General features: G+C 45.9%; 2 protein-coding genes across 5 annotated transcripts in view; one reads left to right on the forward strand and one right to left on the reverse strand.

Moving 5' to 3' along the window:
- Window positions 1-20,787, forward strand: part of DGLUCY (D-glutamate cyclase) — a 126,988-nt gene that overhangs the window by 100,608 nt on the left and 5,593 nt on the right. The window lies entirely within an intron of this gene.
- The window catches only part of LOC122922083 (protein Daple-like), a 73,229-nt gene continuing 66,423 nt past the window's right edge, over window positions 13,982-20,787 (reverse strand). For 2 of the 4 annotated variants that reach the window (XM_044272541.1, XM_044272542.1), the window contains exons 29-31: window positions 18,794-19,095; window positions 17,820-18,041; window positions 13,982-15,223 (exon numbers count right to left, since the gene is read on the reverse strand). In XM_044272541.1, the coding sequence (XP_044128476.1) occupies window positions 14,327-15,223; window positions 17,820-18,041; window positions 18,794-19,095 (1,421 nt within the window). In that variant the 3' untranslated portion in view covers window positions 13,982-14,326. The remainder of the gene's footprint in view (window positions 15,224-17,819; window positions 18,042-18,793; window positions 19,096-20,787) is intronic. The other 2 variants (XM_044272543.1, XM_044272544.1) reach the window with 1 other exon arrangement.

Below are 20,787 nucleotides of genomic sequence, written 5' to 3' on the forward strand. Positions count from 1 at the left end.
GGCACCCTAGGCTGGGGCATCACATGTATACTGGCCCCATAGTATCTACAGGTGTCACCTCTATAATACATAGACCCTTGGTGTTCATTGCTCAGCAGACCACTCATAAGGAGGCCACCTGTTCTGTCCTGCATTGCTGGAACAGAATCTGTATCTTGCATTCCATGTTCTTCAGCCTATTGTGGTTTCCAGGATAATAATCTATCTGTGTGTATCTGCTCGTTACATGAGAGATCTGACCGTCTCATCATGTCCAGAATAAGGGTCCTGTCACTACTGCTGATCAACTATATTCCATAATGAATGAGTGGATATACGATGGATCATACGCAGTCCAAAACTACGGCCGTCTGCGTGCGGTTTTAATTGCCCAGCTTTATAATAAGGCAGGACATTGGGGGCGGCGGCATACACCCACAAGTTCTTTCCTCAATAAGTAAGCTATGTGCTAGAGGAGATCTTTTGTTTTTACACAGAAACGTAGGTTTTCAGAAAATTAAATGAGAAAGATTTTGGAAGAGAGATGGGCACCATTTGAAACATATACAAAGTCTTAGGCATGATATACCTGTATATATATTTTAGGCTGTATTCACACAACCGTGGGCCGCCGTGCCTGTGTTGCCGACCACTTCCGTGGGCTTCCGGGTGTGGATTGTGGACCCATTGAAGTCACCACAATGCAGAGCACACACGGGTTGTGCCTGTGCTTTGCAAACCCGCGGTTTGTGGTCCGCAACACGGGCACCGTGGCCCCATGGTCGTGGGAATGTGGCCTTAAGCGCATGGTTCCCATCTACGATATTAGGGGGATATCATAGGTCTGCGTTAAATTCCTAATTTCTGCTAAGAGTGGAATATTATTGATGATTTAGCCCATGTGAAGGGGGAAGAAAACTTAGAGAGAGAGCGTCCCATTCAGGAATGGTGATATTTAAAGGGGTTTTCTGATGCTTTAGGGCTCTTTCAGACGGGCGTTGCGGGAAAATGTGCGGGTGCGTTGCGGGAACATGCACGATTTTTCCACGCGAGTGCAAAACATTGTAATGTGTTTTGCACTCACGTGAGAAAAATCGCGCATGTTTGGTACCCAAACCCGAACTTCTTCACAAAAGTTCGGGCTTGGGATCGGTGTTCTGTAGATTGTATTATTTTCCCTTATAACATGGTTATAAGGGGAAATAATAGCATTCTGAATACAGAATGCATAGTAAAATAGCGCTGGAGGGGTTAAATTTTTAAAATAAATAATTTAACTCACCTTAATCCACTTGATCGCGAAGCCCGGCATCTCTTCTGTCTTCATCTTAGCTGTGTGCAGCAGCAGGACCTGTGGTGACGTCACTCCGGTCATCACATGATCTTTTACCATGGTTATGGATCATGTGATGACCGGAGTGACGTCACCACAGGTCCTGTATTCAGAATGCTATTATTTTCCCTTATAACCATGTTATAAGGGAACATAATAATGATCGGGTCTCCACCCGATCGTCTCCTAGCAACCAAGTGTGAAAATCGCACCACTTCCGGATGCATGCGATTTTCACGCAACCCCATTCATTTCTATGAGGCCTGTGTTACGTCAAAAACGCACAAAGAGGAGCATGCTGCGATTTTCATGCAACGCACAAGTGATGCGTGAAAATCACCGCTCGTGTGCACAGCCCCATAGAAATGAATTGGTCAGGATTCAGTGCGGGTGCAATGCGTTCAACTCACGCATCGCATCCGCGCGGAATACTCGCCCGTGTGAAAGGGGCCTTAAGTCATCAATATAAGATCATGGACCCCACTGATCAGCTGCTTTGGGCAGCCACCAGCATGGGAGGCTATACAGTGGATGGAGCCGGAAGGAGAAGGTTCCATCCACTGTGTAGTGTCCGTGCTGGGCTACTGCAGTGAATTGGAGCTGGGCTGCAATACACTGGCATCAGAAACTACACGGTACACAGAACCCTCTGCCCACTGTATCGTTTTCAGTGCCAGCAGCTGCCCAAAACAATTGATCGGTGGGATGCCAGCTGTCAGACCCAAACCGATCTGATATGGATGACCTATCCCAAGGACAAGCCATCAATTTCTAAGTCTCCTTTAATACTTCTGATTTATTGGAATTGACTGTGACGTCAGAAAGTTTATTGAAGTGCTCTGCAATCATTGATATGTGAGGGACTGGTGATCCGGAATAAAAAATCATCAGCGATCCTGAATTTCCCGAACGTGTTGGACACAATTTTTTCTGGTTCTGGAAACCCCACTCAAATGTTGGGGAAGGAGGGGGGGCACTCGTGGCACCTGACATTAGTGTTTTCAAAAAATGCGGAAAGAATCCCATTCACGTTTAATTTATGTTAAAAATGTTTTTAGCAAATTTTTGGTCATACTTTTAATTGTAAATGTCATCTTCTATATTTCTAAAATATCCTAAAATCTTGCACTTTTCACTCCAGCCCCTGAGCCTTATAATAGGCTGACACTTCCTGTTCTGTAGAGGTGACTTCTCAGCAGTCGTCTCATTATCATCACAGGCAGGATTACCGCGACAGGCAAAATATATACTCGTATTTTTTGCCCTATAAGATGCACCTGCCCATAAGACGCACCTAGGTTTTACAGGAGTAAAATAAGAAAAAAAGACCTCAGCTCAGACCACCAATGTTAATCAGACCTCAGAACAGACCTCCAATGTTAATAACTGCCCCAATCAGACCCTCAGATTAGACCTCCATGTGTATGACCCCCAATCGGACCTCAGATTAGACTACAATAAGTCCCCCAATGAGACTTTAGATCAGATTTCCATGTGAATGACCCCCAATCAGACCTCAGATCAAGCCTCAATAAGTCTCTGAGACAGACCTCCATAAGTCCCCAAATCAGATCTCAGATCAGACCCCCATGCTCAGATCAGATGAAAAAAAATAATAATAATCAACTTACCTCTTCTCCTCCGGTGGTCGCCGCTCCTCACATCCATAATGGAAGCGCTCATTAGTGTTCGCCCCATAAGACACACTGACACAAGAATGCGTCTTATAGGGCGAAAAATACTGTATATAGAGAGATGACACAACAGGTGATGGTCATAGCCCACCTCCTCTACCTCCCTGCGCAGTGACCTCTGCAAGGGTCATAGAGCATGCCCACTACACTCTCAGAAAGAAGTCAGTGAACATTTACCGTCTATTGTGGCCTATGGTCCATGTGGCTACTGTAAAGCATATCCCTGAATGCTGTTAGAAGCTCAGGTAAGATAGTCATCCCCATAACATACAGAAAATACAATAATAATACCTACAATCAGAAAAAGGACTATGTGTTGATATCTGGTTTTAATTAGTAAAAAAAAAAAATTTAGATGACACCGGCCTTTGATCCCTTGAATCTGTTTGGGTGTAGTTGTGAGGAGGGGGAGGGGTGGGTGTATCTTCACACTTTCTTCAGTGTCCTATAAGGATCAGCTGGTGACTTATGATGTAAGTAACAATGTGTTTATGTGACACACCCGGAGTGAGAGCTAATAAGATATACAAAGGCATCCCCAGGAAGTGAGATTGTTTATTCCTCCTGGACCGTCCCTCCATTATTGGCTTTTCTAGGTTGCGGAATCATGACTTGGAAATTCTAAGATAAAATCTCCTAGTTGGAGAATGTAGACGCTACCATTTGGAATGCTGGAAATTATAGTTTTGTCACTGGTTTAATTGGTTTTCTGTAGATAGACTATAGATTACAATCCTTAGCTTTCATACAACAGTCTTAATGAGGAGCGTGCTGAAGTAAGAAGCGCCAAATTTATCAAATGTCACAGGCCTCTTAAAGGCGTTTTCCAGGGGAATAAATAAAAACTGGCAGAATGGGTTATAAATTGAAAAACAAAAAACAAAATCAATACCCTCATTGATCACCCACCGCCGCCTTTCCAACTCTGCTGTGGTCCCCGTTGCTCCACTTCCCAGTCCCTGGCTTGACACACGGGAAATGGCTTGGCTTGTCTGCTCAGCCAGTCTCTAGTCTCAGTGGTCACCAGCTCAGCCAGTGATTGGCTGACAGGGCTCTCTGCCGCAAGTGTGAAAGTAGCCTAAGGGTCCATTCACATGTCCGTGTGTGTTTTGCGGATCCGCAAAACACGGACATCAGCGATGTGCGTTCCGCATTTTGCGGACCGCACATCGCCGGCATACTCAAAGAAAGTGCGGACAAGAATAGGACATGTTCAATTTTTTCCGTGTTCGGAATTGCGGCCTAAGTAGCCTAACCCTACAATATTGAGGGCAGTGTAGGAACCAGCTACATATATACTCTGCTTAGAATGCGCAAAGAGCTTCTAGTTTCTTCATTTATAGTAGGTATAATACCATTTTAAGTTAGTGATCCTTATCTCTGTTTCTTTTATTGTTTGTATGTGAAATATTGTGCTCCCATACCTTTTTTTGTTTGCGTAGAAGAATAGGCATTTTTCTGTGTGAAAAGTATAGGATGCACGTGGAACGCATCTGTATTTTACAGGTCCGTGATTTGAAGACCGCAAAATGGATACGGTTATGTGAATGCATCCTAAATGTGGTGCAAAATGAGTAAAACATTTGCAAAATGCTCAACTCTTGTAACAGCTCCTCGACCTCTAACAATATTTTACTTGTTTTAAACCCGTCCTGCTAGAATGCAAGCTCTTAGGTCGGTTTGGATTTTGCTGTGCAGTTACACGGTTTTGTGGCATACATAAGAGGTTAATATATAATGTATGGCCTGTTACGCATCTGTATAACTCCGGTGTCTCGGAGACGCAGCCTGCATTTAATTTACACAATTAGGGCATCTGGTTGGAGAGGACGGAAATTCATCCAGAATTAATGGCTCCTGTATTTATTAAGGTTCCCTATAGACTGGGAGCTGTATAGAAGTGTCCAGGCAAATGGTAAGATGAAGCAGATGAAGTGCTGTGTGACTGCACTATGAAATTACCGGAGGGTCTGGTCTCATAGAGTCGTGACGCAGCGTCTCCGCTCTGGTCTATGTAGCTGACTGTATGGCCTGGGTCTATCTTCACAGAATCAATAGTAATTAGCCCTGGATTAGGGATCAGCGACTCGATTCTAACGAATCGATTCATCTCATTAGCAGGAGTTCTTCACCGGTGAGGTGAAGACGCGCCCACCTGCCTGTTGATTGACAGGGCTGGCCCTGACAATCCAGAGCTCAAATTCGTCTTTGAGGGAAGCAACTGCGCATGCGCCACAAAACACTGCTGGGTAGCGGTGCAAGTGCAGTCGCTGCTCCTGAAGACTAATTTGAGGTTCAGTACCGGCGTCACTACTCAGAGCAGCGGCACAAGGCCCAGATCATCAGGGCTGAGCTAGGTGTCCGGCCCTGACAGTCGACAGGCAGGTGCGCACAGCTCCTCATAGGTGAAGACTGAGGCAAATTCATTTGCTCACCCCTACACCGGACGTAGGGTGAATGCCATGTAACTCATTCCAATCCATGCGGTTATTACTGGGGGAGAGCTGTTGGGTGTAAGCTCTTGTGTAACATTTCTGTCTGGTCTCCAGAATGAGTCAGTCTTCTGGGGAGAGGGGTTTCCGCTGCCCCATATACTCATGGACCGCCGGCTTCAGATGAAGAACTAGAGTGTTTCTTCTCTGCATGACACAGTTTTCTCCATTCCTCATCCTCCGTTCTGGTATCTGGCTCTGCAATGTAGTATCCCCTGTTATCCCAACTATGGGGGTCATTTATTAAGACCGGCATTTTAGACATCGGTTTTAATAACCCCTATATCTGGCGGTGGATCCGCCGAAGTTATGAAGAGGAGTCGGCAGATCCACCGCTGCTTCTAAATGTAAGTCCGCTTCCTTGCTGTCTTACGTTTAGACCATTTTCTACGCCTAAAACAGGTGTAGAAAGTGGTGAATGAGCCTCCCTGCGCCTTCCCTACCCACTTTTTTTTTAGACCTGGAGTGAGCGGAGGAAAGTCGCAGATTGTGGTGCAACTAACCATTGCGCTGAAATCGGTGCCAGAAATGCGCCTAATATATAAATTACCCCCTATGTCTGCTAAATCGTAAGTGCTTCAATACCTTCCATTCACGTTTCATTATGTGTATTTAATGTACCTGGGAAAGCTGGGTGACCGCTAACACTGTATGTCTGATATAGCTCTTCCAAGGCGTTGGGCCAGTCTTCTCCAGACTCCAGTATGGGGAATCTCTCAACGTATCCAGTGATACCGCAGCACAGATTGTATTTAGAATTGAGCTTCGGATGCTTAATCCAAAGTCGCTTTGTTCAAAACTTTGGAATAGTATTGTACGGAGATCCGACTCCGTACAGTATTAGAATGTATGGGCTCCGATGAGACAAAATTAGTTATTAACGAAGTCGCTGTTGAATAACTTAGATAATAGATTTTTAACGTGGAAAACCTTGGAACCGAACTCTGCTTTAGTTCCGAGGTACTAGTCGGAACCGAAGCCGAGTTCGCTTTCACGTTGTTAAGCGGTTTTCCACTTTAAAAATCAACTACTGAAGTTATTCAACGAAATCACGCACAACTTCGTCAATAACTAACTTCGGCTCCTGGAAGCCCATACATTCTAATACTATACAGAGATGTTTTGAACGAATCGACTTCGGATTAAGCATCTGAATCTCGCTTCGCTTCCTTTTGTGCTTCCTGGACTGAACACGCTGATGTGAAACTAGATTCAGACGTCCCTTCTGATTTTCATCTGCAAAACATGGATATGCTGCATCTAAATATTCATGGATGAGCTTGAGACAGAAACAGACAATGGTGCATGACTTTGGTGCGTTCCAGAAAAAAGAAGTGTGAATTGAACCACTAAGGCTACTTTCACACTTGCAGCAGTGTGATCCGACAAGCAGTTCCGTCGTCTTAACTGCCCACCGGATCCGCTGATCTGCATGTGACTGAAAGCATTTGTGAGACGCATCCGGATTGCGGATCCATCTCACAAATGCATTGTAAGAACAGATCTGTCTCTCCGCTTGTCATGCGGACAGACGGATACGTCTTGTATCTTTTTTCACATTTTTACCGGTCTGCGCATTCCGGTATACTGACTGCCGGATCCGGCACTAATACATTCCTATGGGGAAAAATGCCAGATCCGGCATTTTATGCAAGTCTTCAGTTTTTTTCGCCGGAAATAAAACCGCAGCATGCTACGGTTTTATCTTTTGCCTGATCAGTCAAAAAGACTGAACTTAAGACATCCTGATGCAAACTGAACGGATTGCTCTCCATTCAGAATGCATGGGGATAAAACTGATCCGTTCTTTTCCGGTATAGAGCCCCGAGGACGGAACTCTATGCCGGAAAAGAAAAACGCTTAGTACCCTAAGGCCCCTTTCACATGACTGCATTTCTGCAAAAAATGCGGATTGGATGCGGACCCATTCACTTCAGTGAGTCTGCAAAAAGACGCGAACAGAAAACGGTGTGCCGTCCGTTCCATAGTACTGCATTGAGGTTTCACATCTAATGGCTGTCAATGGGGTCATGATATGGGAGCTGCAAAAAATACAAGACAAGACTGTTGGATTCTTGGTTGCACACGACTTTGCCATCATCGACCATAATGGAAGTCGTGTGCAGCTTGCCAGAGACTTTTTCAAATTTGACTGTGTTTTAAGAGACAATCACAGCCCTAAAATTGCTGTCGTGCGACATGTCACCATGTAGCCCCAGCCTTCATGCATCCGGGTGCTTTGTAGGTGCAGCACATGGACAGAAAATGCTTTAAAGTGAATCAGGCCTAAGGCTTTGTTCAGACATTTTTGCTCCAGTATTAGGGTACTTTCATACTGCAGTTTGCAGTGTATGTCGGAAGGGTTTTCGGACATAGCTCTCGCTTATAGAGTCCCATGTTAAAAAACAAAAACAAACAAAAAATCATCTTACTGGATGCTTCTGTATAGAACAGCGTAGTTGTAGACATCAGATAAATAGGGGCTTATGGATACGTTTGACGTTCGGACCAGGGGCTTATAAGCAAAGCATACACTGCAAATCCTGGCCAAAACACGGTCTTACAGCATTGTAGAGCCGACCCAAAATAAAAACTGTGCTGGTCTGAAACCCCCATAGCTGACAGGGAATAAGAGGGACCATAGCCACGTCTCTTTCCTAGGAACTGAGTAAACAACATTAACAAATGATGAGGGTAACATCTTTACTGTGTTTGGTTTGTTTATTATGTGGGCCTTGCAGACGGCTCCCGTCTGTCCATTTCGGACAGCTGCGTTATGTAGTACTTCTGTAAACAGCATCGGGCAGGGTATTAAGTGAGATCGGCCTCCTCCCCAGCCACAAGTTCTGACCTGACCGAATGATGCAACCATGTGAGGATTCCACTAGGCAGAGCAATCTACTGGAGATGTCGACCATGTTTCTATATGTCAGAAGTAAGTGTAGAAGAATTTAGTCTACTTTCCTAGTGGCGTTTTGGCTTTCTGTTTCTGAGATCCGTTCAGGGCTCCTCTCACAAGCGGCCCAAAACGGATCAGTTTTGCCCTAATGCATTCTGAATGTAAAAGAATCCGCTCAGAATGCATCCGTTTGCCTCCGTTCCGTCTCCATTCCGCTTTGGAGGCGAACACCAAAACGCTGCTTGCAGCGTTTTGGTGTCCATCTGATGAAACTGAGCCAAACGGATCCGTCCTGGCACACAATGTAAGTCAATTCACTGACACAATCGAAGATAAAGATGATACAAACTGATCCGTTCTGAACGGATGCAGACAGTTGTATTATCTGAACGGATCCGCACAAAACGTGAGTGTGAAAGTAGTTACAGGATATGGTGCCCGTTTTAGTGCTCATGCACACGACCGTATTTTGCATCTGTGTCTGTTCCACATTTTTTGGCGATTTCAAGTTTCTATGAGTCTACAAAAAAACAAAAAAAAAACTGACAGCGTGTGGACGTCATTCGTGCAGGGGTGGATTGGCCATAGACCTTACAGGAAAATTTACCGATGGGCCACATGGGCCCTCCTCACGGCCAGCCAGTTGGAGATATATTTTGTGATGGACTGTGGTATTTGGCTCTGTTGGGGTAGGTAATGTGCCTCAATATAGTATTGCTGGCCCTGCCTTCCATCAATTTGGATCAGACTACAAAACGGGGCAACTTTAAGTTCCCAGTCGGCATCCATATGTCCGTTCTCCAAATTATAGAACATGTCCTATTCTGGTCTGCATTGTAGATGAATCCGTTTCTAATTGTAGGCTATCCGTTTCTAATGATCAGGGTTAGGCCGAATAGCACACGGCTGTGAGTGGTCCGTGGAACCACGGGCTGGATTCCTGCTGAGAATGTATTACAGTACAGTAATAGTGTATTACTGTACTGCGGCAGCAGCAGGAAGCGCACGGCGTCATAGCAACCAACGACGCCGTGCGCTCCTGCTCTCAGCAGGAATCCAGCCCGCTCACGGCCGTGTGCATTCGGCATTAGAGAAAGAAAAATGCAGACCGCATATGAAAGGCATCCATATTTTACGGACCGAAATACGAATACGGTCGTGTGCATGAGGCCTTAGTCAGTTTTTAGGTATTTGTTGCTCTCCAGTCACATACGGAACTGGTTCATGGGGGAAGGAAAACAGTTTAGCGCCATCCGGCTGTTACCCTATAATCTCAGGGATAGGCTATCACTCTATGATAGGTGGTGCATTAGACCTTTGGGTCCCCCATGGATCCTACAAATAAAGGAGCCACAGTGATGGTATAGCGCTACAGCTCCTTCGCGGTTTTTCTCTGCATAGTGGTGCCCATGCCACCCAGCCGGACAGAGAGCTGCCGTGTGGTGCATTTCAAGTGAATGGGGCCATGCTGCAGCCTCCTGTGCAGCACCGAATCAGCCATGCCGTCTCTTCTTACTTCTCAAGATTAGTGAGGGTTTGACTTTTGGGAGTGAAATGCCCCTTTAAGGTGGCCATACAGCTTCTTCACTTTTCAGTCGATCACTTATGCAGCTGGTATCTATTTCTCCGGAGATCTCCCATGGGGCTCATCAGAGCATGCACTCACAGTAGGGGGTGAGGAATAAGCCACTGCCAGGCACGTCTGCAGCCGCTTATCTTCCTTGAAAACACAGTCGGGCCTGCTGCAATTCAACAATCTGATCTTTCTCTCCCTTTTTAATTTTAAAGGTGTTTTTCAGGCTTGATGTTGATGACCTTATTCTTTATTCAAATTAAGGTCCATAAAAATGTACAAAAAGTGCCAAAGATAGTGCAATGTTTCGACTAAGTCTTTCTCAAGCTTGAAAAAGACTACAATGTATTCAAAATGGTGCACTCTTTGGCACTCTTTGTACATTTTTATGGACCCAACTTGAATAAAGAATAAGGATATGCTGCCGTCGATTTTGTTTAGCCTGTCCCCAGGGTAGGTCATTAATATCCAATTGATGAGGGTCCGATTTCCCGCACCCCCACGATCAGCTGGGGTGCTGGAACTAGTAATGTGAATGGAGAAAGTAGCACAGTACTGTTCGGTCGTGTGAATGTAGCCTTACACTTCGTAGTCTTTTGCGGTCTGCAAATTGCGGATCTGCAAAACACAGATACTGGCCCTTGCGCGTTCCGCAATTTGCAGACCGCACATGGCCACCACTATCATAGAAAATGCCTATTCTTGTCCGTAATGGTGGACAAAAATAGGACATGGTCTTTTTTTTTTTTTTTTTTTTTTTTTTATGCGGGGCCACGGAACGGAACTACGGATGCGGACAGCACACTGTGTACTGTCCGCATCTTTTGTGGCCCCATTGAAATGAATGTGTCCACACCCAAAATTGCACAACCGATGCAGACTCATTCATACGGTCATGTGAATGAGCCCTGGTCATCCTGGGTTAGGCTACTTTCACACTAGGGTTTTTGCTAGATCCTGCAGGGTTCAGCAAAAACACTTCCGTTACTGATAATACAACCGTCTGCATCCGTTATGAACGGATCCGGTTGTATTATCTTTAACATAGCCAAGACGGATCCGTCATGAACACTATTGAAAGCCAATGGAGGACGGATCCGTTTTCTATTGTGTCAGAGAAAATGGGTCCGTCCCCATTGACTTGCATTGTGGGTCATGACAGATCCGTCCTGCTCCGCATCCCATGACGGAAAGAAAACTGCAGTGCTGCCAACCTCAGACTGTGCAGGGGTAACACCCATCTGGATCTTTATTGCAGCCAGCTGTCAATGCATTCATAACTTTCAGTAGCTATAATAGAGGAACAGCATTTAAAATATATGCTCCATAACTGTTATTACATAGGGAGTGCAAGAAGTTACTAAAACAGACCGGAGAGGGGACAGCTCCCCTTTAAGCATATTTATGCTGATGCTGGAAGCAAGGAAAACAAATGCAAAGTATCAGAAACCACACATTTATTTCCACGTTACAAAGGCGTTCTCCATACATTCATTACAATGCGGAATACACAGAAAGACCCAAATGAACATAGAACCATCAGTCGGCGAACAGCATTTACTGGCTATAGATACGAGACGCAGAGGACTGTTACACTGTAGCAAAACCCCTGCAGTGCTCATCATGATACAATATGGACGTAGTATGTAGCACCACTGTTGCGCTGAGTTTTGGCTTGAGCCGATTTGGCCGTGTCCCGGGGAAGGGTCAGCGAGCAGGAGCGTAGAATAATCTGACATTTATTTACAGAAGAAAACTGTACAATTCAATCATTTACATCCTATGTACATACACAGCAGGATCATGAGAAAGTGCACGCGTGTCTGGAACATGCAAGGTGCAGCCAGCAGGGGGCGCTTCAACAGTCTGTAACACCCTTTCAATTGACATAAGAAATCAGGGGAAGGAGACGCAGCCATTTCTTCCAAATTCTGCACCTCAAGTAAATTGTGTGAATTGTTGCTGCTCACAGCACTTCGGGGGCAGATTTGTCATAATTTATGGCAGAAAACAGTTAGTTTCTGCCCCAAATTTGGCAGATTACAGAAAATTCCCCCCAATACTTTCTATGTGGTATTATTCTAGGACATTGGATAATCCGGCACCTGTTAGGAAACCAGATTAGAGGAATGCTACTGTATAATAACATATCGGATTATTGCCTAAGACAAATCTTTAGATTTTAATTATCTTGATAATGACTTTACAAAGACTCATACTCCAGTCCCAGCAAGAGCTGCATCCACAATACTACTTTTTTTAATTTGTTTGCCACTTCGTGACAAAGAGAGTTAACTGCAGTTTGTTTCCACCAGCTGTTCCCAAAATGCACTTCTCCTCAGTACAGAATAACGGCAGTATTTTATATGCAGCTTTGAATGTGACTAGAGCAGGCATCCTCAAACTGCCTCAAACCCTCCAGCTGTTGTAAAACTACAACTCCCACAATGCCCTTCTGTAGGCTGATAGCTGTAGGCTGTTCGTGCACGCTGGGAGTTGTAGTTTTGCAACAGCTGGAGGGCCGCAGTTTGAGGATGCCGGGACTAGAGTATACAACAGTTAATGCAAAGGTTATCACCCTTTCCATCCATTGTGGAGGAGTTTTCTTCTAAATGAGGGGTCAGCAACCTCTGGCACTCTAGCTGTTGTGAAACTACGATTCCCAGCATTTATTTCTGTGAGAAGCAAAGGAAGTATGCATGCTGGGAGTTGTAGTTTCACAACAGTTGGCATGGCGACGGTTCCTAAAATTCTGCAAAGTCAAATATTTCATTGGGCTACAGTACCTCTAAATGGATCATTCAGCAGCATAGAGAGGACTCCCACCATGAATCACCTCTATTACTAGGTTTGGGTATTTTTCAGGTCTGTGATTACATTTGCTTTGACCCCCACCCAGGGATGCACTACCAATGAGACCTGGTGAGGCGATCGACTCGGGCACTACCAGGTAGGGGCAGCCGAAGGGCCATAAGGCTGAAGGGAAGGGGTTATGTTAAGAAATTAACATTGGGGAGAGGGGGGCACCATTTCAGTTTCCGCCTCAGGCAGCAGAGAGCCTAGGTGCACCCCTGACCCCAGCCATGGTCCAGTAGTCAAAATATATTGGTATAACCCCTAAAGCATGATGTATATACATGTATGTATCACTATATTATAGAATTACATTCACACAGCAGTAGTAAAGGCCCGGATATATTCCTGACATAGTATTCCATTCTGGCCTATAGAATCCAGTGTAAGCGCCATGATGGCTCTCTCCTCTCACAGGCAATGTGCTTCTCATTGCAAATATTCAGTAGTGCATTAGTTCAATAAATTAAACCATAAAGCAGATTTTTTTTATTTATTACATTCTGTATATGAATCTGAGGGATTAATATGAACCTGTATCGTAACCTGTAGGTTTTACATTCCGAAGAGAATAAGATGTCATGAAAAGTAAAGAGATGCAGAAAGTGCAAGGGCAGGATGAAGAGTGACAGAGAGTGAGCGCAGATCTGAAATTTACTCATTTACATATATGCGTTAATGATGAAGTAGGGAATAAATTAGGAGGAAGGGTAACGGTTCCTGCTGACCTCAGTGCGTCCACTTTTCAAAGGGCATCTGTCAGCAGCTTTGTACCTATGACACTGGCCGACCTGTTACATGTGCGCTTGGCAGCTGAAGGCATCTGTGTTGGTCCCATGTTCATATGTAGCCGCATTGCTGGGAAAAAAATTATGTTTTAAATATGTAAATGAGCCTCTAGGAGCAACGGGGGCGTTGCCGTTACACCTAGAGGCTCTGCCCTCTCTGCAACTGCCGCGCCCTCTGCATTTTGATTGACTTTAGGAGAAGTCAGGGCCAAGTGTGAAGATGTTTTCACTGCCTGACTGTGTTAATCAAAGTGCAGAGAGCGCAGCAGTTGCAGAGAGAGCAGAGCCTCTAGGTGTAACAGCAACGCCCCCGTTGCTCCTAGAGGCTCATTTGCATATAATAAGACAATTTTTCTCAGCAATGCGGGCACATATGAACATGGGAACAACACAGATAGCTTCAGCTGCCAAGCGCACATGCAAGAGGTCAGCCAGTGTCATAGGTACAAAACTGCTGACAGATGCCCTTTACGCATGAGGTGGTGACTACAGCAAGCACAGGGAGGGACACCATTGCACATTCGGAGTCCTGTGCATCTTCCAGGCACCATTGTAAGTACTAGGAGGTGGTTGGTCTGATTTGCCTGAGCAGTAGTGACATGTTCACTGACATAGCTGGGTTCAGCTGCAGAGGACACTGGTCCAGATCAGTGTTTTATGCCTATTTTCCTAAATCCTGATGTCACACCCCAGAAAGTCCACTGTATTCCTCTAGTCAGACACAACCATACTCATACCAAACAGTCTGCGGGTCAGCTGTGGGGTCAGGGGAGGCAGGAGTACTTTTCGTGGAGGTTTTGTTAGGGTCGTCTGCAGCAGTTGGCGGGGGGTGGCAGTCAGAAGACATGCCTGGAGGTTTAGGGTTAACAACTCCTATTTGACTTTCCACCTCAGGAATGCTAGATATTGGTCTCACTGGTGAAACCATGGCTACTTCTCCATAGCGAGAGTTGGGCCTGCCTCTACCAGAAAGCTGGGCGGAGGTACAAGGCGGCTGTAAGGAGCTGGTGGATAGGGCCGGTTGTAGTGTCTTGTCTACTCTGGAGACGGCCATTGACAGGCGGCGTGTATCTAGAGAGCGTGTGCGCAAATCATCGCTTTTTGGTGGGTTGCTCATCCTGGCAGATTGTGGTCTGTCACGAGGAGAGCCAGTAGGAGTGGATGTTCTTAGGATGTGACTACTGAAGTCCTTCAACATAGGGGTTTCCAACTCTGCTTTCTCCATACGGTTCAGGTCCAGAGCATTGGCGTTGAGAAGATCTGCAGTGGCCAGGCTAAAAGCCCTGCTCAGGGAGCTGCCCCTAGCGGCCAGGGACCCCGGGTGCTGAGGCTCTGGGACTTGCTTAGATGTGGAGATAGGCTGCTGGATTTGAGGTCGTCTGAGAGAAGCCACTTGGTTAGTCACAGGATCCATTGGTCGCAGGTTAGGCTTGACAGACTGGCCTGGCCTCCCAGGTTTGAGCTCTGCATCTCCTGATAGATTCCCGTAGTTTGGTGGTGTGGACTGGAAGTCTCTATAACTGGCCTGGACCGAGGGGCCTGCAAAGTCAGAAGCCTCACTTGTCTTCTTGAAATAATCGCCCAACAAATCGTCCCGACCACTTGAGGCGTCCTGCAAAGAGAATAGAAACATGACTTGTTGTATTATCTAGATGTGTATCACTCTGGACTACACAGAGGTCGGCACCAACTGTAATGATGTGCAAAGCTTTAGTAAAGTAACGCAAATGTCCCTGTTTACCAGGGTTTCCCTAAATTGTGCCTGGAGATTTCTCTTCACACAAATCACTCTCAAGAGGAGGTCAAGTCACAAATCAGGGTTCTGTCACCTCTCTATCCACCTTAGACATAAATGGACAAATGAACAGATTACTGTGGTCTCAAAGCCGGAAACATTTTGCTATGAGGTTTTTCACTGCGTGGTTTGTTTAGGTGGAGAACAGAGTGCTTCATCTGTACAAGCCACGCAATAAAAAAAAGACCAAGGGTTTAAGGGGGAATTCACACACAGACTTAGTGACTGTCCCATTCATCTGCATGTATCTTGCAGGAAACCCGAGCATGTGCAGCAGAAACAACCCCATGGAATGACTGACTTTTTAGATCACAGAAATCTCTGCAACAAATTTGCTGTGTATGAATTCAACCTGAAGCTGCCACTGTGCAAATCCATGCAGTCTTCAAATTGATTGTTAAAGGGGTTTTCCGGGAGTAAAATATTGATAACCTATCCTCAGGACTGGGCATCTATCTCAGCACCCCCAGCTGTTTGAAGAGGCCGCTGATTGCTGCAGACTCTTCCTATTCCAGTGACGTCGTTTTTGTTGGGCCATGGCCTATGCAGCTTAGGCCTGAGCTTCATTACCAGGCGCAACCACTAAACGATGTACAGGGCTGTGCTGTGAATATTTTATTAATGGAAAACCCCTTTAGACTACTTTCACAGCTGCGTCCAGGCGTTTTGTCAGACAATGCCAGGAATTGGCTGGAGAAAAAACACTGCGTGCACTGGTTTCTGTCTGGCCAATTCTCGACATATTTGCCAGGTAGCAGCCGGATCTCTGCCGGACCCCAATTATAGCCAGTAGGGTACGGTGGGAAGGCAGCAGTATCCGGCAATGACACATTATGAGAACTCCAGCAGGCTGTTCTTTATCAGATCTCTCCCGCGGATGTGAAGCTAGTCTAAATGGCTATGTGGATGGGTACAGGGCAGTTTTCCTGCAAAACCATTTGGCAAGCAACAATCAGTTTAAAAACTGCGCATGTCAACGCAGTGACTGTATCATCCTGATGAGATCCCAGCCTTAGACTATGCAGATATCTGGTCTTTTTGCAGATCCGCATAGTTTTCAAATTAACTCCTGCATAATTTAGACAGTTTTCCCTGTGGTTTTGTAGGTAAAACTGCTGCATACCAGCAAAATTCGGTAGCCATTAACAATCAAGTTTGAAAACCGTTGATGAGAAAAGTAGCCGCATCCTTAGGCCTCCTGGACACGAAAGTGTGCTTTCCGTTGCCTTATTGCGGTTCTGCAATACACGGACACCGTTCCGTGTACATTCAGCATCATGGATGAGGACCAATTCACTTAAATGGGTCCGCAAATCCGGAGCTGCGGAACGGAACCCTACGGAGTGCTTCCGTGGGGTTTCGTCCCGTACTTCCGTTCCGCAAAAAGATCATGAGAACATGTCCTATCTTTTTGCGGAACGGCCGGATCGCGGACCCATTAAAGTGAATGAGTCCGCGATCCGCTGCGGCTGCCCCACGGACGGTGTTCGTGCGTTGCGGACCGCAGCACGACAACGGGACACACACTTTCGTGCGCAGGAGGCCTTAGACTAAGTTCAGACATTGCGGATTTGCATCACAGATCCCCACAAAATTACAGCATAGTGAAAGTTGATGGAGTCCTGCTCACAATATATATGTGCTGCAGACTTTTTTGTCTGCTGCATGTTCATTATCTTGCAGATTGTGTTTGGATTTGCAGTGGATTTTTAACACTGAAGTCAATTGAGTTACTACATCTAAAAGCCAGAATGGTTTACTTGCAGATCGGCAATGAAATCCCTGTCAAAATCTGCGTAAAAATTGCAGATTTTTGCGTAGAATTGATCTGCACGAAAATCCACAACAAGAGAACTTAGCCTTACACTTTTGAACCAATAACCAGGATGCACGCAGTCATCATGTTAGGTGGCCATACAAAAGACCAAGGGGAACAGGCCAACATTTTCATCACCACTCTTGATTCCCTCTTCGCAGCCGGAGGTTGCGCCAAAGCTATGCTGCAGCAAAGGCCTCCTAGCTGCTGTAGAATTCTATCTTCATTCACGCCAGAGTCGCAAGTTCCCCCAAATCTTACATAGGATCACCTATCTCTCAGGTTATTACCATCTTTTTACTAATTGCACAGAATGTCCTTGATTTATGAGCAGCACATAAAACTTTTCCAACAAATATTTCAGGAATGTTCAGCCATAAATCAGAGTTGGTTAATGCAGCCCTGCACAGTGTGAAGATTAGATTGTTATTCACCTCCCACAGTCCCATACTGTTAATGTGCACATGAAGAAAACAGTGACTCCCACAGGTGAGTGCCCCAACAGGTTAATAAATGGCGCTCCAGAATATCACATAGTGTTAGACATGCAGAGTCGGTGGGTGAGAGGATAGTGGACAGAGAATTGCTGTGGAATACCCTGGGGATATATAGCGAGGTCGCTCTCCTGTTAGCCTGCTCTGCGCGTTGCCTCCATGCGCAGTTCTCGAGAGATGGCGACGAGGTTCCCGACGATGGCTCTGAACGTTCCTTGAGTTGAAGCGTGGGAGAAGGGGAAGGAGAGGAAGGGTGGAGGGAATCGGCCTCTAACAGAAACTCCTGAAGGGTGATGAGCTCGCTGTCAATTATACTGTGCTGGCGCTGGAGGAGAGACGGGGCGTAAGAGCAAAGATTATCAACCTCCCATAGAAAAGTGAAAACTACCCCAAAACCTGCACTTTTAGCATTTGTTTACATATAACATTGAGCAACGCAGCAAATACTTTACCTTTCATAAATGACATCACAGCTGCATTCTGAAAATTCTGCTACTTTACTGTTAAAGAGGTTTTTCGAGCTAGGTGGACCCAGGACCCTCGCCAAGCACCGTCCATTGGATAGGGTCTGTGCTTGGTATCGCAGCTCAGCCCATTTCCTTGAATAGGACTGAGCTGTGCCTAGACCATGTGACCCACAGACGTGGCATCACATCACTAGGGCAAGGCCGAAACACTCATCAAGCCCTTCGTCCTTTTCCTAGTGATGTGATGCCACGTCTGTGGGTCACATGGTCTAGGCACAGTTCAGTCCTTTCATACAGCTGATCGGCGGGGGTGCCTGGATTGGTCATCAATATGATAATCCTGAAAAAAAACATTAACTCTCAGGTGACAGAAGCTTGCATTACCCTGTGGGATATATAATTACTAATATACAAACTTTACACCTTTGAGCATTTAAAGAGTAAATCACAAAGTGCTCATAATTGGAAATCTGTGTTTTTTTTTTAGTTTTTTTTTATATAGTTCTCTTGTAAGGAAGTGCACTTTACTTCCAGCTGCCTCTGCGGGGCCTGACCTTTGCAGTTCCATTGCTAGTGGAGTCTGGCAATACTACCCTACCCAGACACTTACAGTGGGTGGAGACTTCTTATTACTCTCCTCCAGAAATTCTTCCAAGGTCACCATCTCACTGCCTGGAGACCCCGACCGTGGCCTTGGCAGGGTGCGGCTCGGTGGTCTCCGCTCAAGATTGTTGTTGTAGGACACCGGGCTGTTTTGGTTAGAAGTGACTTCCAGTTTAGTGCTGGAGCTGAGTATGGTCGAGCTGGGGCGACTGATGTAGCTGTCTCTGGGTAATGTGGCAGCTTCCTTGGTGGGGACAAAATCATCACTGCTCATACTCTCTGGTCTTCCTAGAGGGAAACCCGACGATCCTAGATTAAAAAAATAAATAAATATTTAAATCAGTCTTTCAGGAGTAAAATATTGATAACCTATCCGGTGGAACTGCACCAATCACCTGTTTTAAGAGGCCACAGATACTCCTGGGCCAGCGACATTAAAGGGGTTTTCTCACCTGAGACCATGGGGGCATATCGCAGGGACCCAGACCTATCTCCTAAACGGAGACCCAAAATGGTGGAGTGGTGGAGGCCGCACTGTGCATGCGCAGCTGCCCTCCATTCATTTCTATGGAGGCTGCCTAAAATAGCAGAGAGCTGGCTCAGCTATTTCCGTCGGGCCCATAGAAGAGAATGGGCGCAGTGGTCGGTCATGCGCAGTGCACTCCCTTTCACTTCTATGGGAAAAGCGCTTGGTGGTGGCCGGACCGGAGTCCTCCAGCCACCACTTTGCCCAGCAAGTGCGGAAACCCAGCGGTGGGACCCGCACCTATCAGACAATGGGGGGTATATCCTAGAGATATGCCCTCATTGTCTCAGATGAGAATACCCATCAGTCACACTGCCTGTGTGCAGTGCAATCTCATTCAAGTGAATGGGCCTGAGCTTCAATACCAAGCGCAGCCGCTCTACAATGTACGGCACTGTGCCTCACCGGAGCACCGCGGCCTCTTCAAATATCAATAATGTACTCCTGGAAAACCACTTTAAAGTCAATAGAGATCTGACAATTAATGATAATTCTACTGAAACATGTTGTGCAAACCCCAATCGGTTGCATATTTATAACACAGGCTTTATATTTTATTCCAGTGTGGTCAGGCTATTTATTTAAATAAAGCTTGATCATTGTATAATGAAATATTTAGCAACTTTCACATATACAGTACTTTGGCCGTATTCACACGTGCAGGATTCTGTGTATTTAGGTGCGAGTTCTGCAGTTAAAGGGGTATTTCCAAGATCTTGTTATTGATCTCCTTTCCTCAAGACAGGCAATCAGTATCTGATCGGCAGGAGTCCCGAACCCCACACCCCAACGATCAGCTGTTTCAGTGTAGCGCCATCCATTGTGTAGTGGACGGAGCGGGTTACTGCAGAGTTGCTGTCTTTGACTTAAATGTGAATTTCTGGTACAGGAGCTGCTGCAGAACAGCTGATTGGTGGGGCTGTGAGTGTTGGAAACCGTATCATCATCCTGAGGACGGCAATACAGTTGAACTTAGGAGGACACCTGCGGCCGCTGGCCATGTGCATAAGTAACTGATGCTCCTACATGAAATAATACAGAGAGCATCAGATGTTCATGTACCTGCCTGGCGGCCAAGACTGCCTGGGCATCGGCCCACCAGGAAATTTCCCTGTAGGGTTTATGGCCACTCCATCCATGGTATCTCCTAAGATAACTAAATCCTGGAATACCCCTTTAATGCAGTGTATTTTATACCCCTCACATGCAGCAGGAAATAGTGAACACAGTGCAGGTTTTATAATCCACAGCACGTTCACGATTCTGGACGGAAAAGCCCTGGATTAACCACAATGGAGCTAATCCGCATGAGGATTCCCTGCAGAAATCAGGGTTTCAGCCTTGGAGCTCTACCGTAGACTCTTTGAAAAATGCATGCTGGATTCGGCCATAGCCTTTGTGTTTAATTTCTTCATCATTTCTAAGATCTCTGCTTGCAGTTAGTGAATGGGACCTGATGGTTTGGCACAGTGGTA

The sequence above is a fragment of the Bufo gargarizans genome, chromosome 11, assembly GCF_014858855.1.
Source record: "Bufo gargarizans isolate SCDJY-AF-19 chromosome 11, ASM1485885v1, whole genome shotgun sequence".
Taxonomy (NCBI): domain Eukaryota; kingdom Metazoa; phylum Chordata; class Amphibia; order Anura; family Bufonidae; genus Bufo; species Bufo gargarizans.